At 34.6% G+C, this 21,720-nt stretch overlaps 2 protein-coding genes across 5 annotated transcripts in view; one reads left to right on the top strand and one right to left on the bottom strand.

Annotated features, from left to right (window-relative positions):
• Nucleotides 1-21,720, top strand: part of LOC115882007 (putative fatty acyl-CoA reductase CG8306) — an 80,312-nt gene that overhangs the window by 22,966 nt on the left and 35,626 nt on the right. The window lies entirely within an intron of this gene.
• Nucleotides 9,552-11,784, bottom strand: LOC115882032 (probable DNA primase large subunit). Its single transcript, XM_030899854.1, has 4 exons — nt 11,175-11,784; nt 10,750-11,107; nt 10,473-10,689; nt 9,552-9,975 (listed from the first exon to the last, which is right to left on the bottom strand). Exons 1-4 carry the CDS (start codon nt 11,617-11,619, stop codon nt 9,706-9,708), a joined length of 1,290 nt encoding a protein of 429 aa, XP_030755714.1. The 5' UTR covers nt 11,620-11,784; the 3' UTR covers nt 9,552-9,705.

Raw genomic sequence — 21,720 nt, 5'->3', positions numbered from 1 at the left:
TTAAGAGGAAATTTACCTGATTAACTAACCTAACCTAACCTAACCATATTGAAACGCCGCGCCCGCCGCGCCGGGGCCGCACATAGGGGTATTTGGTCTATAAACCTGGCCAAAAGTGATATTTTTTTTATTTTCATTTTTTATTTTAACTGAATACAAATCTATAAATACTAAATGTAAGCACGTTTATTAGCTTTTTTTAAGTCGTAAGATGACTATCAAATAAATAATATATTTCAATTATAAGTATTAATTATCTTGAGTGTATTCTGAATATTTCTAAGATTATAAAATAGTGGAATTGTTTGTAGTGCTTTTTTTGCAAATTGTTTATAATAACTGTCATGATGGATACAGAGCCAGCTGGCAAGTCCTGTTTTATGCCATATTTTTTTTGAAACGTTTCCTTCTATTCTATTTCTTTATAATGTTTCATATTTAAAAAAATCAGAGGCATTTTTATAAGGTGTAAGACTATTCGGCAATATTCCGCATTGAAATTAGTATCCGTTCAATGCTTAAAGTCTCCAACTTTGGAATATGTACAAAAATCTTGCCAATATTTGCCACTGCCAAAAAACATTGATTTAAATAGATTCTTAAAGAAAATAGTCTTTACCCTATAACACCCATCCTCGCTCAAATATCGTCGACAATATACAAATTACTTTCTTGTTCTAGCATCCTCATCCAATTGCTTGGTTTTGCACAGAATGGCTTTATTTGATCGGTGGAAAGGGTTTCAGAGTAGAGGAAAAAATATTGTGTAGGAAAAACAAAATGAGGTTCCATATTAGCACCCTGTCCTCTAATAATTAATATTACTAGCAAAAAAGCAAAAAAATCATAAAACTTAATTTTGGCCAACTTTTAGTTCTTAATCCCTCTGTGGCGCCGTCGGCGCCTGCAAAGCAGAAATAAATAAATTTTCGTTCCGGTAAAAGCGAGAACGCCGATGAACGCTGGTTGACGGCTCCTACCTGAACTAGCCTATTTGATAACACGCTTTAATTTTTCAAGGTTATATGCGCGAGGTGGCGCGGCGCGGCGCTACTATGTAACCATATCCAGGGTGTCCCAGAAATACGTGCAAGTATTTTAACTTAACTGGTAGTATAGTTCAACCCCAGAAACATGCCTATGAGATTTTTTTCTAAATAATTTTTTTTTGAAAATTCGGAATTTTTTGAAAATATTTTTGGTTTGGTTTGGTTCTCAAACAAATCTCGGAGTATTGGAAAGAATATGTAAGGACCATAGACTTAAAATAAAATATAGACTGAGCATCTCATTCATAAATAGCTGGAACATGCGGTCAGACAACGTCTTGTTATTGTTGTGTTATTGTTTTAGGTTATAACGAGTGCGACACGAACGATAGATAGGTTGTCTCTGTCATAACGGTCGTTCCCTGACGACTCTGCCGAGAAACACAACACTGTCTTTCGTTTCTCAAGTACACCTGAACTCTCCGTATCATAGCCGGGTAACTTTTTTATTTTAATGAAGCTATAATTAAATTAAAAATATATCGTATTTAAATATTTTATTAAGATTTAGGACAGGTTTTTTGAATAAAAGTTTAGAAAAAAACGTCTTAGAGTCCAAAAAGGATAAAAATAATAAAATACACGTTATAGAAGAAATTTTATAATCGAAATTACGTAATTTTTGAAATTAATAATAAATTATTAATTTTAGTCAAACATTTACAACCCCTAATATTAATCAAAACAGGATCTATTTCACAGATATAATAGAATCGGCGACAGGGAGAGAAAAAAAATATGATTTTTGTAATTTTTTTTCTGGTTAAGTGACGTCTTATTATGTAAATTAGAGAAAACATAAATCTGTTCCATTAAAGCAAGGAGGTGATAGGAAGTGGATAAAATAAAAACTACATTTATTTAACTCGGTACTGTCTTTATTATACCGGGTGCGTCCCAAAAGTGGCCCATCCCCATAATTTTTTTATATTTTCAAATAAAAAAACAAGATTTAGTATGTTAGTATATGAAATAAATTAGGATTGATTGACGCATTCAATTGTTTTTGGTCACTTCCTGTTTCACCGGAAATGACTATAACTTTTAATTTTTAAGCGGCACCCTCGGTATATTTCTACTTTATTCCATAGAAAATGACATTCTGAATAGAATGACATAGCATAATATGTCAACTTTTGACATTTTCGCATATGGTTTAATTGTAATTGTAACACGCGGTTCATAACGACAATTTGACTCGAAATACCAAGTGTGTGGTATCAATATATTCATAAAAAAATGCTTTTTCCAAATATGCTAATGAGTCACCCTTGTTCCATTTGAAAAAATTGACATATGTATGATTAAAAATACGATTTGTACATCTTTTAACCGGCTTACACAAGACACGAAACCCATTAGACGATCAAAACTATTTTTCCAAGGTTCCTTGATTAAAACTTAGTGTTTTTAACAACACCATGACACCCTGGATTGAAATTTAAAATACGATTTGTTTTTAAGCGACAATGTCAAAAGTTGACATATGATATGTCATCCTATTCAGAGTGTCATTTTTTATCGAATAAAGTAGCAATATACCGAGGGTGCCTTTAAAAATCAAAAGATGTAATCATTTCGGTGAAACAGGAAGAGACCAAAAACAATTAAATATGTCAATAAATCCTAATTTATGTCATATACCTACTAACATACAAATCTTTTTTTTTATCTGAAAAAATAAAAAAGTTATTAGGGGTGAGCCACTTTTGAGACGATCCGGTATATTAAGAAATATTGTTTCATAATGTAATATCATTTTAAAATTCTTGTATGTTATTTTAGATTCTGAAGATAATTTTAGAATAAACCGGAATATATTTTTAATAAAAACATTATTAATTATTAACAGGGAATTAATTATGATTTTGTTACAATGTAAGTAAGTAAATAATGTAATGTAAGAGAAAAAATTCAGATTTTACATTTTACTAAAATATTATCTAAATAAGCGCCTTTCTACAACAACGCCACTGACTCCTAATAGGTAAATTGAGAGTTGCCTACCGGTCGAAAGTCGTTTCAAGACTTAAATGGATTATTTAAGTCAAATTTTTTGAAAATTTGGCACTGTCGAACCATATTTTATAGTTCTTGAACAGAAAAAGTCAATAAAATAAACACTTAAGCACTACAAGCTAAGAAAATGCGTTAATACAGCCGGGGAGATAGCGGCAACAAAGCTTTACCGCACACGTGCGACACGTACTACAAGGTAATAAATGAATGAATAGGCTCCCTCGCCTCTAATCGGTGTTGTCATATTGTAAAGAACTTATCCTTTTTAAACAGTATCCGACTTATAATTTAGTAGTATAAGGACTATTTAATACATCTCTGGAATATTAAAACCTACTTTATTAAACTGTAGTATTAATATCTCAATATATGTGTATAACAAGAAAAAAAATATTGATAATATTAAAGACGTGACAACATAGGCTGGATGAGGAAGGCTCGGTCGACTGTACCCAGAAGTAAACATGTGTACAAAAAAGGTTGTTTGTCCGCGTTGAGATGTAAATAGTGTAGTCTATATTTTATTTTAAGTCTATGGTAAGGACCAAGAACTATTGACTACAATAAAACGACGGAAACAGCATATTTTGATCATATTTTTCGAAATAACAAATATAGTTTCCTACAGCTGATCGTTGAGGGAAAGATTGAAGGACGACGAGGCCATCGGGCGTAAACGGGTTTCCTGCTTGCGGAATTTGCGCCAGTGGTTTAATATAGGAGAGGCAAGTGCAATTATCCGTTTGGCTCAAGACAGGGAGGAATTCCAATTGATGGTCGCCAACCTTCGATGAGGAGAAGGCACATGAAGAAGGTGCTCAAAATTTTAGCAAAAAATCATTTTTTTTGGAAATTTTCAAAGTAAAATAACTCCGTTATTTTGGACTTATTTGAAAAACGATAAAGAAAAAATATGTTTCTTTTATCGAGATCTACCACCCTTTAAAATACTTGCACTTATTTCTGGGATACCCTGTTTATAACAATACACGTGATGCGTATACGCAAAGTTGCGAACGATGTCAAGAATAGGTACCCAGATTAACGCTGGCTACCAGAAAGCGGCAAACCTGCTTGCACTGTGTTCGCACACTTAGGCCTGGCCACTCGCCTATGACTCATACGCCCAGCGATGCCGACGTTCTAGAACGAATAAGAATTGTGGAGACAAATCTGGATTGTCTGTTGCTCTCATATATAAGCAGACCCCTGAGGCCTGAGCAAGAAAGAGATAAATAACCGGTCGACGCGTACAGTTACAATCGCCGCGCAAATTCAAAATAAATTCCTTTTAGATAAATAATTAGATAAATTGTAAATAAGTTATAAATAGTTCTTTAAGTTTTTTTTTAATCGTTATTGTTTTTGTTAATTAGTGTTTAAATAAATTGTAACTTTCTATCCACACGGAACCGACGAAAAACGTAACAATATGTATGGATGGATTGCTAAAACGTATTGTAAATAAAAAATTATTACTCTTAGATATCAGCACAGATAACATTTGATTAACAGGCTGATTTTTATAAATATAACACCCCGTATAATATTATTACATTTTTGACTTCTTTTCAAATCACTTTACATAATACTAAGCTATGGGTAAATATGATTTGATAGTTTCAGAGATATTAATAAATAAATAAACAATATATATTTTTTAACCATTTTATAAAAAAAATTTAAAATACAAAAACAATAACAACAAATACAAACAGTCTTAGGTAATATCAAAAATTGTATTATAGATATCGTAGTCTTAAATCATACAGGATGTTCAAAATTCTACGCCAAACTCCCTAAAATTTAAAATTATTTTTCTTCGTTTTTTTTAAATGGAACACCCTGTATATTATTATTTTTAATACATTGAAAATTAAAAAATTAACATTATTTGTATTTGAAGTATTTCAAAATTGTTAAGGGTTTCGCAAATATTCGCGGTTTTATTTTTCAAATGGTAACGAAGGTATATATCTATATATGGACTTCAAGGTCAGCCACCGGATCCACACCTTTACTTTAAAAAATGAACATTTTCTGTATTTATAGTATTTCAAAATTTTTAACGGTTTCGCAGATAGGTACTCACTCGCGTTATTATTTCATATGGCTTTTTCAACGGTAAAATACGAGAGAAAAATTATTGGGTAGCTTTGATGAAAATTTACTGTGGAAAATACCGTATGACCGAGAAAAAAAACGTTGTCAGCGATGGCTATGAAATGAAGATCGCTGTCAATTTATATGGGAAATGTCATCGATCGCCATTTCCCAGCCAACTGGACGCCGTTTTTTCGATCATACGGTATATATTGACAAAAAAAACACTGAAAAGCACATATTTGTTTTCTACTGAAACTACTTTGACAAGCATGTCAATGTAGTATTGAGCAATAAGAAGGATTGGAAGAGCGAAACGCTTGCCCAGCAGTTAAAAGACCATACCATAACTTGGTATACTGATGCTTCCAAAACCAATACGGGAACAGGGATCGGAGTGTTTGGGCCGAGAGCTAATTACTCCGAACCAATGGGCACTTACCCTAGTATCCTACAGGCAGAAATCTACGCTATCGAGAGATGCGTACAACTTATCTTAGATAGGAACTATCGGAAACAAGAAATAGCCATCTTATCTGATAGTCAAGCAGCGTTAAAGGCGATCAACTCAGTATCAATCGATTTGAAATTGGTCAAAGAATGCATAGAGAAGCTGAATAAATTAGGCAAAGAAAACAAAGTCCTCCTACACTGGGTGCCTGCTCACCAAGGGATAGAAGGCAATGAAAAAGCAAATAATCTAGCTAGGAAAGGAGCGAACACTCCACTAACTGGACCAGAACCGTTCTGCTTTCCAGTGGTAACCAACTCAAGGCGGAACTCAAGAACTTGGAAGATTCCATCCGCAACCTGGAATGGAAATCTTGCAATGGTCTAGGACACTCGAAGAAGTTTCTGAGGGCTTATGATCAAGAAAATCACAGATCTTCCTGGGTCTGAGTAAGAACAATCTTCGGATTGTCACGGGGTTTTTAACAGGACACTGTCTCCTCAATGAACACCTCAGTAGATTGAAACTAAGAAGAAACGGCGAATGCAGATTCTGTGGGGAAGATGGTGAAACACCAGTACACCTCATCACTGAGAGCGCCGAGACGACAACCATTCGTGCCATGCCATGAATTTTGGTACGACTGATATTGGAGATGGAGAACTACCCTCTATAAAACCGTCCCAGATACTGGCTTTTGTCAAAGCCCTGGGACTGTATGATGAGTTATGATTCAAGAAAGGGGGACACAATGGATCTGTAAGGTCGAAGTGATTAACCCCCCTCCCACTCATTCTAATTCTAATTCTAATTTCTACTGAAAATATTTCCAAAATAACTTGCAATCTAGCAACATCGAAGATGTACGCATGCGTAGTGTCTGTGACTATATGCAGCAAAAACTCGTTTCAAGGTCAGCCACCGGATCCACGCCATTACCTTTTTTAATTCTCCATCTAATAAAAAAATAATATGCAGAGTGTTTCATCTAAAAAAAGAAAAATTATTTTATATTTCAGAAAGTTTGGCGTAGAATTTTGAACACCCTGTATGATTAAGGATTACGATATTTATAGCAAAGTAGTAGTGTATCTTAACTTCGGAGGGTGATCTACAGATAAAAATATAACAAAAAGTTCTTATAAACGCATGCGCTAAAATTAGTGTTCGGCCGATAGGCTTTTTTTGGCCGATGCCGATAATCGGCCGATACCGATATGTTTCAGGCCGATACGATATATATCGGCCTATCGGCGTATTTTTTTTAATTGCCTTATTTTATAGCGGCGAGGTTCAGCTCAAGTTCTTCCGCCTAATATATATATGCATATGATTTAATTCCGAACATTTGGCAACATTGCACCACAGTAGTAGTAATAATGAATTAATGACCTTGGTAAATCCTCTAATTGTCTTCGCGACACAGCGGCCGTTTCCGAGCATCCCGAGTTTCTTTATTATTCGGTATTTCCCAGAAGCATTTTCCCCCAGCATTTTTCGTTCACTAGACTCTGGGCTTGTTGGGATTGAATTTGTCTTATCCTGTTAGGGTGATAAATGCCTGTTGGGTATACCCAAGTATACCGCAATGACTAAAGAATATAAGGACATGTAACGCCCATATACGGGCTGCAGTCGAATTTGTGACCTTCGAGGCCATTCTTTTGATGGCAAACAATGAGTCACATTTGGTCACCAGCGACAATTTTAGCGATTTTTAATAGTTTGTGTGTAGTAAACTTTGTATAAAGTTTATTACAATGGTGATTAGTTGTTCAGCTTTCAAGTGTAAAAGCAGCAGCGATAAGAAAGAGCCAGAAGTTACGTTTCATAGGTAAATAAACAGGCCACTCCAACTTTTTAGCGTTTTCTTATTGAATTCGATAATTATTCTTCAATTTCAATTAACATCTATATGTACTATATGTACTTGATATGTGCTATACGTCGATACTAGTTTTGTACCTTTTGTTAACATTTTAATACTGTATAGTATGATACACCACAGGCGTAGTCAAAACAATTATCAAAAAATATAAAATATTGCTTCAAACAGCTAGGTTAAGAAAAATATGTGCCACGGCACCGTTTGGTGACATCGGCACAATTTGCTCTGGGGTGTTATTTGTCCTTGGATTCTTTAGTCATTGGTATACAGCGTGTTGTGTTTAAACTAAATTGAAATGGCTTCAAAGAAGAGTATTTATTGGAAATGGAAAATAGCTGAATAATATTGGAAATAGCTGAATACAACAAGTACATCTGAGTCTGATAATTCTTCATAGCAATTGAAAAAAAATGGATTATTCTTATTAGTTAATGTTAACTAATTTTTAAGGAGTCTTGTTTTTATTTAGTATTTTATTTATTTGTTACTTTTTATCTTTCTGTCTTATTTTAAAGAAATCGTCCGGTTTGTATTCTTATACTAAAGCTTTTTTTAGACAGATTTAAGGGAAATTTGTTTTTTTCAAATTTTTTGTTTTAGTTTATTTTTCTGTTTATTAGTTTAAAGAATCCGTTTCAGTTTGTGTTCATATATGTTTAATAAAGTTGTTACTAAAAAAATCAAGTTCATTTAATTTTTTTTTATTCCTTTTCCGTGAATAATCAATAAAATAAAATATCGGCCGATATACATTTGTATATCGGCCGATACCGATAATCGGCATGATGGCCGATATGGCCGATATTTTCATATCGGTATCGGTATCGATCGATCACTAGCTAAAATGCTCCCTGGAGAAGTTATAGCCCTCGAAAGGGTAAATAAAAATAATATACAGGGTGGTCCGAACTGTATTCCGGAAACTTAGGCAGCATATTCTGCAGATAAAAATAAGTAAAATGTTCTTATAAATGTATGTCCTAAAATGCTTAATTTTCGAGATACAGGGTGGAGAAGTTTCATTTTTTTTCGATTTTTTAAAATAACTTCTGAAGTAATGTCAATATTTGGATGAAATTCTGGGAGGTTTTTAACGTGAGAAATTTGATTTTGAAGTCAATATGACTCCTATTTGTAGGGGGCGCCACCTACATTTGTTTTAACTGTTCTGAAGGGTAATAACTTTTCGTCCGTACCTGTATAAAACTACTGAGTGAAAAAATATACATTTCCGTGATTTTTATGTAAAAAATGTCTCTTGGTAAAAATCGCTACGAGCAATTGTTCTCAAGATATATAGAATGGAAATAGTCAATACACGCCACTATTGACAATAAGTAAACATGTTGACTAGAAAGTTATTTGACTGAAATAATAAATTTGGGATTTTTTTTTTAAATTAATCATAAAATATTCAACAAAAAATGATGATAAAGAACTTTAGGCACAAAAACTTTTCAAATTTTTGATTTCAGTCTAATAACTATTTAGTCTACAGGTCTGTTCCCAGAAGAATCCCTGACTAGTCAGCACGTTTCTCATTGGTTAAAATGCGTAGAAACCTGATTGTTAGTCAGGTAATTTCGATTCCAAATATCTCGAGAACCATTACTCGTATCGATTTTTACCAAGAGACCTTTTTTACGTAAAAACCGTCGTGAATGTATAATTTTTTACTCAGTAGTTTTATACAGGTACAGACGAAAAGTTATTTCTCTTCAAAGCAGTTCGAGAATATGTAGGTGGCGCCCTCTACAAGTAGGAGTCATATTGACATCGAAATCAAATTTCTCATGTCAAAAAACTCCCAGAAACCAATTTTACTTCAGAAATTAGAAACGAGTTACTTCAGAAATTATTCAGAAAAAATTAAAATAAAAAGGAAACTTCTACACCCTGTATCTCCGAAACTAAGCATTTTAGGATATAAATTTACAGGAACTTTTTTACATATTTTTATCTTCAGAATATGCTGCCGAAGTTTCCGGAAAACAGTTCGGACCATCCTGTATATTATTTTAATTTTCCTTTTTGAGCGCTGTAATTTTTCGGGAAGCATTTTAAGGCATATGTTTATAGGAAAGTTTTGTTTTATTTTTTTCTGTAGAATCACCCATCAAAGTTAGATACACTATTTTTTTGTTGACCTGTATACATCTTAATATTACATTTCAGTGGTAAAAAATCAGTACGGATTACACCTCAGAGTTAATTGATTTTAATAAGAAATAATATTCCGCTGGATTTTTAAAATGTAGTTCATCATTAACCGCATCTTTTTCTACCAAAAAATCTAAAAATTTTTCACAGCCTTTTTTTGGATTTCCTCTTCTTTCATTAATTATTGTTTCAATTTTTTCACTCCTATTCACAGGTAGAGAGTTTTTCAAAAGCGACCTCAAATTATTGTCATCAAAATGTTGGAAAGGGCAGCCACCTTCTTCATTTGCACCAAGAATTGTATTCTTCAAATACAATAAATTAGGTACTTGCAAAATAATAAATACAGGGTGTTTCAAAAAACGTGTGCCACCACATTCGTCTCGTAAAAATAAGATTTATTTTTCACATCAACGTAGGTCCGATTATGCTTTGTTTCGTATCTACAGGGTCTTAAAGTCTTAATAATTTTTCGATGTGCGCCACTGATTTTTTTCTTTTAATATCAAAATTGTATAGACCGTTTAATGACAATTAAAAGCTATCTTTTGATATTTCGTCGAATTCGGTCTCCTTGATGAGATAAACGCAATTTTATTAATCACAATTAATAAAATTAAATTAATAATAAACTATATATATTTTACCTAATTTATTATTAAATATTATTGCTATTAGTTATTATTACTAAGCAGAATTGGACCTATGTTGATATGAAAAATAAATCTTATTTTTATGTGAGGAATCCCCCACAAGAGATGGCACATGTTTTTTGAAACACCCTCTATAACAAAATGTATACCTGTATTTGAGAACAATCCTTTACATTATAAGACTTTCTAGACCCTTCTAATCCATATAGATGTCTAATACCATAAATATATCTTTTCTCGTTTTGTTCCCAACTGTGAGTACAACTTGAGCAACTTGAGTGTTGTTTGGAATAAAATTTCCTCCAAAACTCAAAGGCATCGGTTATTTCGACCCCGATGTCTTTCAGATACAAACTAAAATCAAATCTAAGAGAAGAAACAAATGTGTTTAGAAATTCAATAAAAAAAAGAAATTCAAATCATTACCTCGCATTATGACCTAATCTGTTATTTTTTGATAAATTATTATATAAGGTCTTCATGCACAATGGGAAGTTTCCAGTTTCTTCTTCAAAACGTGTCATGTCTAAACTACCAAATTTTCTAAGTGAATTATTTTTACAGAACAGATCTCGAGCCAAGATTAAAACACTCTTAATTCTTTCATCTTGAAGAGCATCATTCACTTGAGGTATGAACTTCATATCAAACAAAGCCAGATGTAGATAACTTTTATACAAAGACAGTAATAATGCTTTCCATTCTGTGCAATTTATCAACAACATTCCATTAGCTATGTCGTACTGTCTTTTTGCAAGAAGATCAAAACAATAGGAAAAGTGAACTAAAAAAATATAATAAAAACATAAATATATCAGAATCTTTAGTTCTACTCAAAACTATCTACATACGTTGAATTTGTGCTTTTGAAACATTGTCAGGTGTTCGAAAATAGGACAATAGTTTTAAACACACGGAACTAAGTTCAATAAAGTAGTTTTTCACTTTTCCGTCAACTTTAATTGCCTCTAAACACGTTGCACATTGACTTTTTAGTGATTTAACAAAATTTTTAGCGTCTTCTGGATTGTAAGAAGCTAATCGAAGTCCTAATAGTTGAACTTCATGTTCTATGAAAACTGTGTAAAAGTGTCTGCTTTTTAAAGCTAGTAACCTAAATAGGTGGTGTCCTAATCGATCTAGGACACTATCTTCCACCAAACATTCAAGATCAACGATGGTATTCGTGATATCTTCATTTATAATATTCTGGTAACATAAAAATCTTTGGCGTACAGTAGTTTCCAAATTGATTATGTTAGTAATTCCTTTTGGTGGTCTTAAATAAAAAGACATAACTCACAGTCACACCAAACTGACCAAACTATAAAATAATAATAAATTAGAACTGATAAACAAATTGATACGATTGATACAAATAGAAACACAGAAGTCACGTGCATAGATAAATGAAAGCATTTATCTATGGTCACGTGGAAGTTACAGAAACTTGTGTCTAGCCCAGAGGTCTAGCCCTAGCAGGCAACTGTTAAGCCCGACCAATCACTTGTGTCTAGCCCTAGCAGGCAACTATTAAGCCCGACCAATTACGTTAGAGTTTTTGACAAACACAAATGAATTAACACCATAGACTTAAAATAAAATATAGACTACACTATTTACATCTCAACGCGGACAAACAATATTTTTTGTACACATGTTTACTTCTGGGTACAGTCGACCGAGCCTTCCTCATCCAGCCTATGTTGTCACGTCTTTAATATTATCAATATTTTTTTACTTATTATACACATATATTGAGATATTAATACTACAGTTTAATAAAAGTAGGTTTAATATTCCATAGATGTATTAAATAGTCCTTATACTACTAAATTATAAGTCGGATACTGTTTAAAAAGGATAAGTTCTTTACAATATGATAACACCGATTAGAGGCGAGGGAGCCTATTCATTCATTTATTACCTTGTAGTACGCGTGGCAAGTGTGCGGTAAAGCTTTGATGCCGCTATGTCCCCGGCTGTATTAACGCATTTTCTTAGTTTGTAGTCCTTAAGTGTTTATTTTATTGACTTTTTCTGTTCAAGAACTATAAAATATGGTTCGCCAGTGCCAAATTTGCAAGAAATTTGACTTAAATAATCCATTTAAGTCTTGAAACGACTTTCGACCGGTAGACAACTCTCAATTTGCCCATTGGGAGCCAGTGGCGTTGTTGTAGAAAGGCGCTTATTTAGATAATATTTTAGTAAAATGTAAAATCTGAATTTTTTCTCATTACATTATTTACTTACTTACATTGTAACAAAGTCATAATTATAACCCTGTTAATAATTAATAATGATTTTATTAAAAATATGGTTTATTCTAAAATTATCTTGAGCATATAAAATAACATACAAGAATTTTAAATTGATATTACATTATGAAACAATATTTTTTAATATACCGGGTCGTCTCAAAAGTGGCTCACCCCCTATAACTTTTTTATTTTTTCAGATAAAAAAAACAGATTTGTATGTTATAGGTATATGACATAAATTAGGATTTATTGATGTATTCAGTTGTTTTTGGTCTCTTCCTGTTTCACCGAAATGATTACATCTTTTTATTTTTAAAGGCAACCTCGGTATATTGCTACTTTATTCGATAAAAAATGACACTCTGAATAGAATGACATATCATATGTCAACTTTTGACATTGTCGCTGAAAAACAAATCGTATTTTAAATTTCAATCCAGGGTGCCATGGTGTTGTTAAAAACACTAAGTTTTAATCAAGGAGCCTTGGAAAAATAGTTTTGATCGTCTAATAGGTTTCGTGTCTTGTCTAAGTCGGTTAAAATATGTACAAATCGTATTTTTAATCATACATATGTCAATTTTTTCAAATGGAACAAGGGTGACTCATTAGCATATTTGGAAAAAGCATTTTTTTATGAATATATTGATACCACACACTTGGTATTTCGAGTCAAATTGTCGTTATGAACCACGTGTTACAATTACAATTAAACCATATGCGAAAGTGTCAAAAGTTGACATATGATATGTCATTCTATTCAGAGTGTCATTTTCTATCAAATAAAGTAGAAATATACCGAGGGTGCCGTTTAAAAATTAAAAGTTATAGTCATTTCCGGTGAAACAGAAAGTGACCAAAAACAATTGAATGCGTCAATCAATCCTAATTTATGTCATATACTAACATACTAAATCTTGTTTTTTTATTTGAAAATATAAAAAAATTATGGGGTTGAGCCACTTTTGGGACGCACCCGGTAAATAAAGACAGTACCGAGTTAAATAAATGTAGTTTTCATTTTATCCACTTCCTATCACCTTCCTTGCTTTAATGGAACAGATTTATGTTTTCTCTAATTTACATAAGACATCACTTAACCAGAAAAAAATTACAACAATCATTTTTTTTTCTCTCCCTGTCGCCGATTCTATTATATCTGTGGAATAGATCCTGTTTTGGTTAATATTAGGGGTTGTAAATGTTTGACTAAAATTAATAATTTATTATTAATTTCAAAAATTACGTAATTTCGATTATAAAATTTCTTCTATAACGTGTATTTTATTATTTTTATCCTTTTTGGACTCTTAAGACGTTTTTTCTAAACTTTTATTTAAAAAACCTGTCCTAAATCTTAATAAAATATAAAAAAGTTTAAATACGATATATTTTTAATTTAATTATAGCTTCATTAAAATATAAAAATTACCCGGCTATGATACGGAGTTCAGGTGTACTAAGAGATATGGAAGTGGGAGAATGAGCTCTCGACAGTGCGCATCAGGGAATTTTTGTCGACGGTAAGATGGCAGTTAATCTTCCAGGTCTCGCTGTCACTTCCCCTCTTTTGTTGAAAGGCATCTGTTTGTTTTTGTTTTGTTTTTCGTGTTGTTATCTAGTTAAAATTTATTATTATCTCAATTATTCTAAACACTAATTCAAAAAGGCTTGTTGTATGTTCCAGCTGTTATGAATGAGATGCTCAGTCTATATTTTATTTTAGGATCTATGATTAACACCAGGGTTCGGAGAAAACTACATGTTGCTTCCATACATAAACTACATTTACATGTAGTTAATGTGGATTTATGTAAAGGAGATGTAGTTTACAAACCTATGTATGTAACTTTCAAATGTCCAAGGTTTGGGGTGAGGGTTATAATAAGCGGGGTTCGAGGAAGGCTACATGTTACTTTTAAAAGGAAACTACGTAAAGCACATTACATGTAGTTAATGTAATTTATGTAAGAAGGGTGTAGTTTATGCCAACCTATGTATGTAACTTTGAAGTAATAAAGGTTTGAGGTGAGGTTATAAGTTGAAGCTTTAAAACACATAATGTATTTAGAAAACAGAATATGGCTTTAAATATAATATTTACACCATATTATCTATTACACCTCATACAAAGGAAAATTATTCATATATATCAATACATAGTTTATTAACGTAGTTTTCATGTAGTTAATGAACGAGAAAAGACGTAGTTTTTGAAGAAAAACTACACGTAGTTAATCAGGTAAATTACGTCTTAATTAACTACTTCCGAACCCTGATTAACACACTCTACATGACCACGCTAACCAACCTGATTGGTCAAGCTTAATAGTTGAATGCTAGGGCTAGACACTTCTGACCAATCACGTTAGCCACGCTAACCAACCTGATTGGTCAAGCTTAATAGTTGACTGCTAGGACTAGACACTTCTGTCACAGAACAGATAAAAATTAAAACCTGTGATTAAAACAGAAATAAGGGTAAAGGTGTGGATCCGGTGGCTGACCTTGAAGCCCATATTTGCTGCATTTGATCATCGATACTACGCAAGCGCACATGGTCGATGTTGCCAAATTGCAGTTTATTTTCGAATTATTTACGGTTGAAAAATTTTTTTTTTTTTGGTGGAATCAATTATAATACAAATTCTATAATTAATTTTATAATTTCAGATTTATCTTGATATCCATAATTAAGGTAAGAAGGATAATAAAGATTGTGAAATGAAAGTATTATGAATATATAAAATTGTAATAATAATAACATTTATTTATATATTTACATTAGAATTAAAAATTATCATGTACGGATTTTTTCTTAATCGTTTTAAACTTATTAGAATTATTTTATTTCTTTCAAGTTATTTAATTTCTAGTTATTTACAGGCAACAATAGTTTTGATTATATGTATTGATGTTTTGAAATACCGTATGATCGAATAAAAACGGCGTCAACGATGGCTATGAAATGAAGATCGCTGTCATTTTATATGTAAAATTATACAGGGAATGGCATGGATCGTCATTTCCAAGCCAACTGGACGCCGTTTTTTTTCGATCATTTGAAATACTACCATGACGAGTCTTATAGAACAATACACATCAATGGGAGATAGAGGTAACATCTTACTTATAATGTTACTAATATAATATACTTTGATTATAATGTTTGTATCATAATTTCTTAAAAATATCAAGTTAGTAGATTAATAGCAATTTTAGACATATATTTTATCGAAGAGTGTGTTGATAAGACTAAAATAAGCTTTATGTTTTATCTTTTTCTCTTTAGAAGGGAGACGGTTTGTGTCGTAGAATACATTACAGTATTTAATATTACCTACTGTAATTTCTTGCTTCCTATAATGCCAAATCTTGACAATATTGTGAAGGTTGAGTTTTGATCTTATTAGTTTTATACCTGTGTTTATACAAGACCAAATTAAGATTAGTTTGTAATTAGTTTGTGATTTATATTAAGATCTTCCTTATAATATTTGTTATGTCTTAATCTTAATACTATATTATGCTCTGTCTGGAAAATAAATGTTAAAATATCTTAATTCTGCATATCCTATTCCATCCTTCCATTAGGAAAAATATGGTTTATAAATCATATTATGCTAAGAAAATCACATAAATTTGGTGTAAGAATAGAGAAATCTTAAGGTAGCAGAAAAATTAATGCAATATATGTATAAGCAGAATTAAACAAGGTAACTGTTAATGTTGCTGAAGCTGATTCTACAATTTTAATTACGGAGGCTAAAAGGCCTTTTAAGGCCTCCGTAGTTTTAATGGAATGTTAAAAAAAACCTATTATGAACATGACATGGAGCTACAGCATTTAAAAATTAAAAAAAAAGAAAAAACTTGGACACATATCCTGAATTTTTAATAAAGCACTTTTTAAACGTAGCATAATAATTCTAGAGCAATTAGATTAATTATAGGAATCTAGAATTTTATTTCTATTTAATTTTATTGACTATGAAAATACATAATAAACGTTCATGTTTCACGTGTTGTGCGAAATATTAAAATAATAATATAAATGATATACCGCGCGTACTATGATGAAGATCGCTGCCATTTTATATGGGAAATGTCCTCAATCGTCATTTCCCAGCCAACTGGACGCCGTTTTTTCGATCATACTGTATATATTGACAAAAAAACACTGAAAAGCACATATTTGTTTTCTACTGAAAATAATTCCAAAATAACTTGCAATCTGGCAACTTGTGAAGATGTGCCTGCAGCGTAGTGTCTGTGACTATATACAGCAAAACTCGTTTCAAGGTCAACCACCGGATCCACACCATTACCGAAATAAGGAAACAAGGATGGTGTGGATCCGGTGCTTATTTAATTTCTTATATAATCTGAACCTGTCTACCCACATCTTCGATATTGCGAGGTATATTATTTATATTATTATTTTAATATTTTTTAACAGGTGAATTAGCATTATGTATTTTCCTCGAATCAACTCATAATAACAAACTCTAGATTCCCTATAATCTTCATTACTCAGATCTATATGCTACGTTTAAAAGATAACTTGTCGAGAGTAAAAGGGAACGTCACTAACAATTTTAAATCTGTAACTCCATGTCATGTTCATAAATTTTCCATCAGAGATAGGACATTCCATCAAGGCTAGGACTGCAGAGGCCTTAAAGGGCGAAGCTACTCCGTAATCAGCTGCAGCGATAACGACCACCTTGTTATATTTAATTTCTGCCCCTGTAAAATTCTCTATTCTGCCTGAGCCTGTGTTGCTGCTTAGCATGTATGTTATAACTCATGTTTCCTAATGAGAAGAATAAGTTATGCTGGAAATAAAATAACCTAACTGTTATTGAACAAAGCGTACTAAGTAAGATGGAACAACAAATGAAAGATATTAATATAAATCACAAACTAAATCTTAATTGGTCTTGTATGAAGCACGGGTATAAAAGGCTAATAGGATCAAACTCAGCCTTCGCCACATATGAATTTGGCATTATGAGAACAAAGAAATTACGCAAAGAATATCTTAATACCCTAGAAGTCTCGTCTGGCCTCAAATCTGACCTGTCGATGGGGCCTCGCTTTGTGGCATTTTATCGAACCTCGCTATTTTTGCTCGGAAAGGAATTGAACGAATAGACGCGCTGGCGTTGCCTTGTTTTGTGTGTGCTGCTGAATGGTTTTAAGTGGATTTAGAATTTTATCTATTGCTATAATTGATCTTTCCGTTCTCCGCACTCCACCCGGTTTACATATAATATTGTTGCGAGGCCGGTGTGGACTCGACCCTAACCCTCACAATATGAAAGCCCGCCACTCGGATGACCTTAACATCACTACTTAGACACCGCGATGATTCATTCGTTGAAGAATCGAGACCCACTAGAATGGTTCGTACATGCGAGGAACATTCCGAAACTAACTAATATGCGCTAACGATCTTTGGACTATTCTAGATTTCTTTACCTGTCGGTATAAAAGCCGGCAGTGACCTAGAGGGCAGTATACAGTTGACGCACTTCAAATTCAAAATAAATTCTTAGTTATAAATCGTTTTGTAAATAGTTCTATAAGTCTTTTATCGTTATTGTTTTTGTTAATTAGTGTTAAATAAATAGTGTTTAAATAAATTGTGACTTTCTATCCACACGGAACCGACGAAAAACGTAACAATTGGTGTCAAGTGTGGCGTGTGTGATAGACCAGGAAAATAAAAAGACAGACAATGGCTCCGAAAAAATTGTTGAAAGACTTGAAAGTGTCGGAATTAAAATGTATACTGGAAGAGAGAGAGTGCGAGACAGATGGAAAGAAAAGCATTTTGCAAGCTAGACTGAGACGTTTTGGTGGAGGAAAGTGAGGATTCTGACACATTTTGCTTTGAGTTGGAAGGTGACCTTGACTAGTCCTTACAAAAATTAGAAGACAGTTTGAATGATAAAATGACAGAGAATTCTCAAAAATTAGACGACAACTTGAACAATTTGAATAGTAAAATAATTGACTTGGAAGTTAATTTAGAGAGAAAATCAGTGATAAAATTAATATTTTAGAAGATATGATCAGAGAAAATTCTAAAGATATACAGGCCAGCTTTAATAATAAAATACTTAATTTAGAAGAAAGTTTAAACAATAAGATTATAGAGAATTCGACGGAACTACAAGACAAAATAACACAAATTGAGGACAATGTAAACAGAAAAATCGAAATTTTACGGGAAGAAATAATGAAGCCGAATTCACCAAAATGTCAAGAAACATCGGAGGGACCGAAACTAGTCGAAAATAGGTATACCTCAAAATCAGTTATGAAACCTCCACAGTTTGACGGAAAAACCGCTTGGGCCAATTATTTTTGCCAGTTTGAGGCCGCTGCGAGAGCGAACGGATGGACAATCGTTGAAAAGGCTACCGCTTTGACTGTCGCACTGCGAGGAGATGCGACTGATATCCTGCAGACACTGTCACCATCGGAACAGGGAGATTATCAGCAATTGGTACGACATTTAGAAATGAGGTACGGCCAAGCTCATTTGGAACATGTCTACCATTCCCAGCTCAAAAATCGTGTTCAGCAGAAATAGTCCGCCTTGCTCGCCTTGCGTACCCTGCTATGCCCGAAAATGTTATGGAGCGCTTAACAGTACAGGCTTTTATTGATGGTTTACGTGACAACGAGACAAGGCAAACACTTCTTTTAGCTCATCCAACGCATTTGGGAGATGCCCTAGCACGTGCCCTGGAATTTGAGGCCGCGAAAGAATGCTCTAGGTCTCTAGGATTGTTGCGGGCTGTTGAGGAGAGTTCCGACGATTACAAAGTGGAAAGGATTGTGCGGAAAGTACTGGATCAGTATATGAGCAAGAAGGGGGGATCGATTCGCTGTTGGAATTGCGGACAGATGGGAAATCGTTGCAAAGAAGAGAAAGAAGTGAAAGGACCACTGTGGTTGGTGATAGTTGGCAAACCGAAGATCTTGCAAATGACCAAATCAGTGATCCAGAGTTGGGCTTGGTGATTAACTGGAAAAACGCGGACCAGAGACCAACGTGGAAGGAAGTTTGCAGATATTCGCCGAACGTGAAGTCGTACTGGTCCCAGTGGAATTCATTGGCAATAGATAACGGATTACTTCGCCGTGTGATTGAGAGACCAGAGGGACAAGAAGAGAGAACGCAGATCGTCATTCCAAAGAAGAGGGTCCCGGAAGTCTTGGCGGAAGTTCACAATGGAACCAGCGGTGGACATCTTGGTGTTAGCAAGACCCTTGGCAAGCTGCGTGAACGGTTCTATTGGGTGAACTGCACAGATGACGTGAGGGCCTGGTGCAAGAAATGCGACGTTTGCGCTGCTATCAATGGACCACAAAAGCGTGGTAAAGCTCCAATGCGCCAGTACAATATAGGCAGTCCTTTCGAACGAATAGCGATCGACGTGGCTGGTCCTTTCCCGGAGACGAACGATGGCAACAAATACATTGTGGTAGTAATGGATTACTTCAGCAAATGGGTCGAGGCCTACGCGTTGCCAAATCAAGAAGCGTCCACCATTGCTGATGCTCTTGTTAAGGAATGGATCTGCAGGTTTGGTGTTCCCATGGAGCTGCATTCAGATCAGGGAAGAAACTTTGAGTCCAATCTGTTCCAAGGCGTCTGTGAAGTCCTTAACATCCGCAAGACCAGGACGACTGTTCTGCATCCACAATCCGATGGGATGGTTGAACGCATGAACAGAACTATCAACCGTTATTTGGCCAAAGTAGTCTCTGACCACCAAAGAGACTGGGACAAATTTCTTCACCTGTTCCTGTTGGCCTATCGTTCATCCGTCCAAGAATCCACAGGGCAAACTCCAGCCAGCATCGTTATGGGACGGGAAGTGCGCCTACCTTGTGATGTGAAGCTTGGTTGCCGACCGGGAGAAGATGTCGCCGGAGAAGATTATGTCCATAGACTACGCCAAAGGATGGACGACATCCATCAGCGAGTCCGCATAGATATTCAAAGCGCTAGTGACCGAATGAAGGAACACTACGACATTCAAGCTGAGCATCGTGGGTTATCTCCGAAGCTACAATCCTCGTGGGAAGGGCCATACGAAGTCATGGATAGGATTAATGACGTCGTATACCGTATCAGAAAATTGCCAAAAGGAAAGCCGAGGGTAATTCATTTCAACCGTTTGAGCCCCTATCAAGGCGAAATAGAAGATCGTGCTGGGACCGTGAGAACCTGCAGCTTTGATCCCCCTGATTCGGAGATGTCCTTTGACGATTTCATGGCCCGATACAACAGCAGTCAGAAGGCTCGCTATGGTGTAACCAAAGAAGAACAACGAGACCTCTTTTTCGTGGCTCCTGATTATTCGCTCGCTCACTGTGTGGCCCGAGATTTGCGGATGTCCAGAGGAATCGCTGCGACGTTCAATGAGAAGTTTGGGCGAGTCGGAGAACTACGCCGACAGGATCCAGAGATTCGAAGCGTCTTGAGGCTAACCGACAATGAACTTGGTCAAGCAAGGCACATTTTCTACCTAGTCACCAAGGAATGGCCCCCAAGTGAGTCTCAATCTATGGAAGACCCTGATTGAACTTAGAGAAGCCTTGCTAAACAACAACATTACACGATTAGCCATTCCGAAGCTGGCGTGTGGACTCGATGGTTTGAGTTGGCGTACAATCCGGAACATGATTGAAGTCTTGTTCAGATTTACGGGAATCGAGATCCTTGTTTGCTGCTACAACCCAAAGCTGAGATCGGGAGAGAAAACTTGTAGACTGTATTTCTGACTTCGCAATGTACCAGAGGGGCCAGCACGCAAATACCTTCATTCACCGTATACATCTCGGGACGAGCTTGTGTACTAAGAAGGGGCAGTGTTGCAGTGGTGTGGACTCGACCTAACCTCCTGTATAAGCGCCCTCGGATGATAACATCGCATAGACACCGCAATGATTCATTCGTTCGAGAAAGAATCGAGACCCACCTAGAAGAATGGACTCATTTTGGCCGAGAACATTCAGAAACCTATGCGCTAACGATCTTTTGGACGTTTCTTTTACCTGTCGGTATAAAGCCGGCGGCGGTGACCTAGAACGAAGTTATAAATATACA

This window comes from Sitophilus oryzae, unplaced genomic scaffold (genome assembly GCF_002938485.1).
Source record: "Sitophilus oryzae breed Bouriz unplaced genomic scaffold, Soryzae_2.0 scaffold_1111_pilon_pilon, whole genome shotgun sequence".
Classification (NCBI taxonomy): Eukaryota; Metazoa; Arthropoda; class Insecta; order Coleoptera; family Curculionidae; genus Sitophilus; species Sitophilus oryzae.
Note: the sequence above shows the minus strand (reverse complement) of the source record. Positions and strands in the feature narration are given on the sequence as shown.

Excerpts from the sequence above, each read along its gene's own strand:
- LOC115882032 (XM_030899854.1), bottom strand. The coding sequence starts at position 11,619 with ATGTCTTTTTATTTAAGACCACCAAAAGGAATTACTAACATAATCAAT. Across the intron at positions 11,108-11,174 it reads TTCAAAAGCACAAATTCAAC|TTCACTTTTCCTATTGTTTT; the intron begins GTATGTAGATAG and ends ATATTTTTTTAG. Across the intron at positions 9,976-10,472 it reads AGGATTGTTCTCAAATACAG|AATACAATTCTTGGTGCAAA; the intron begins GTATACATTTTG and ends TTGTATTTGAAG.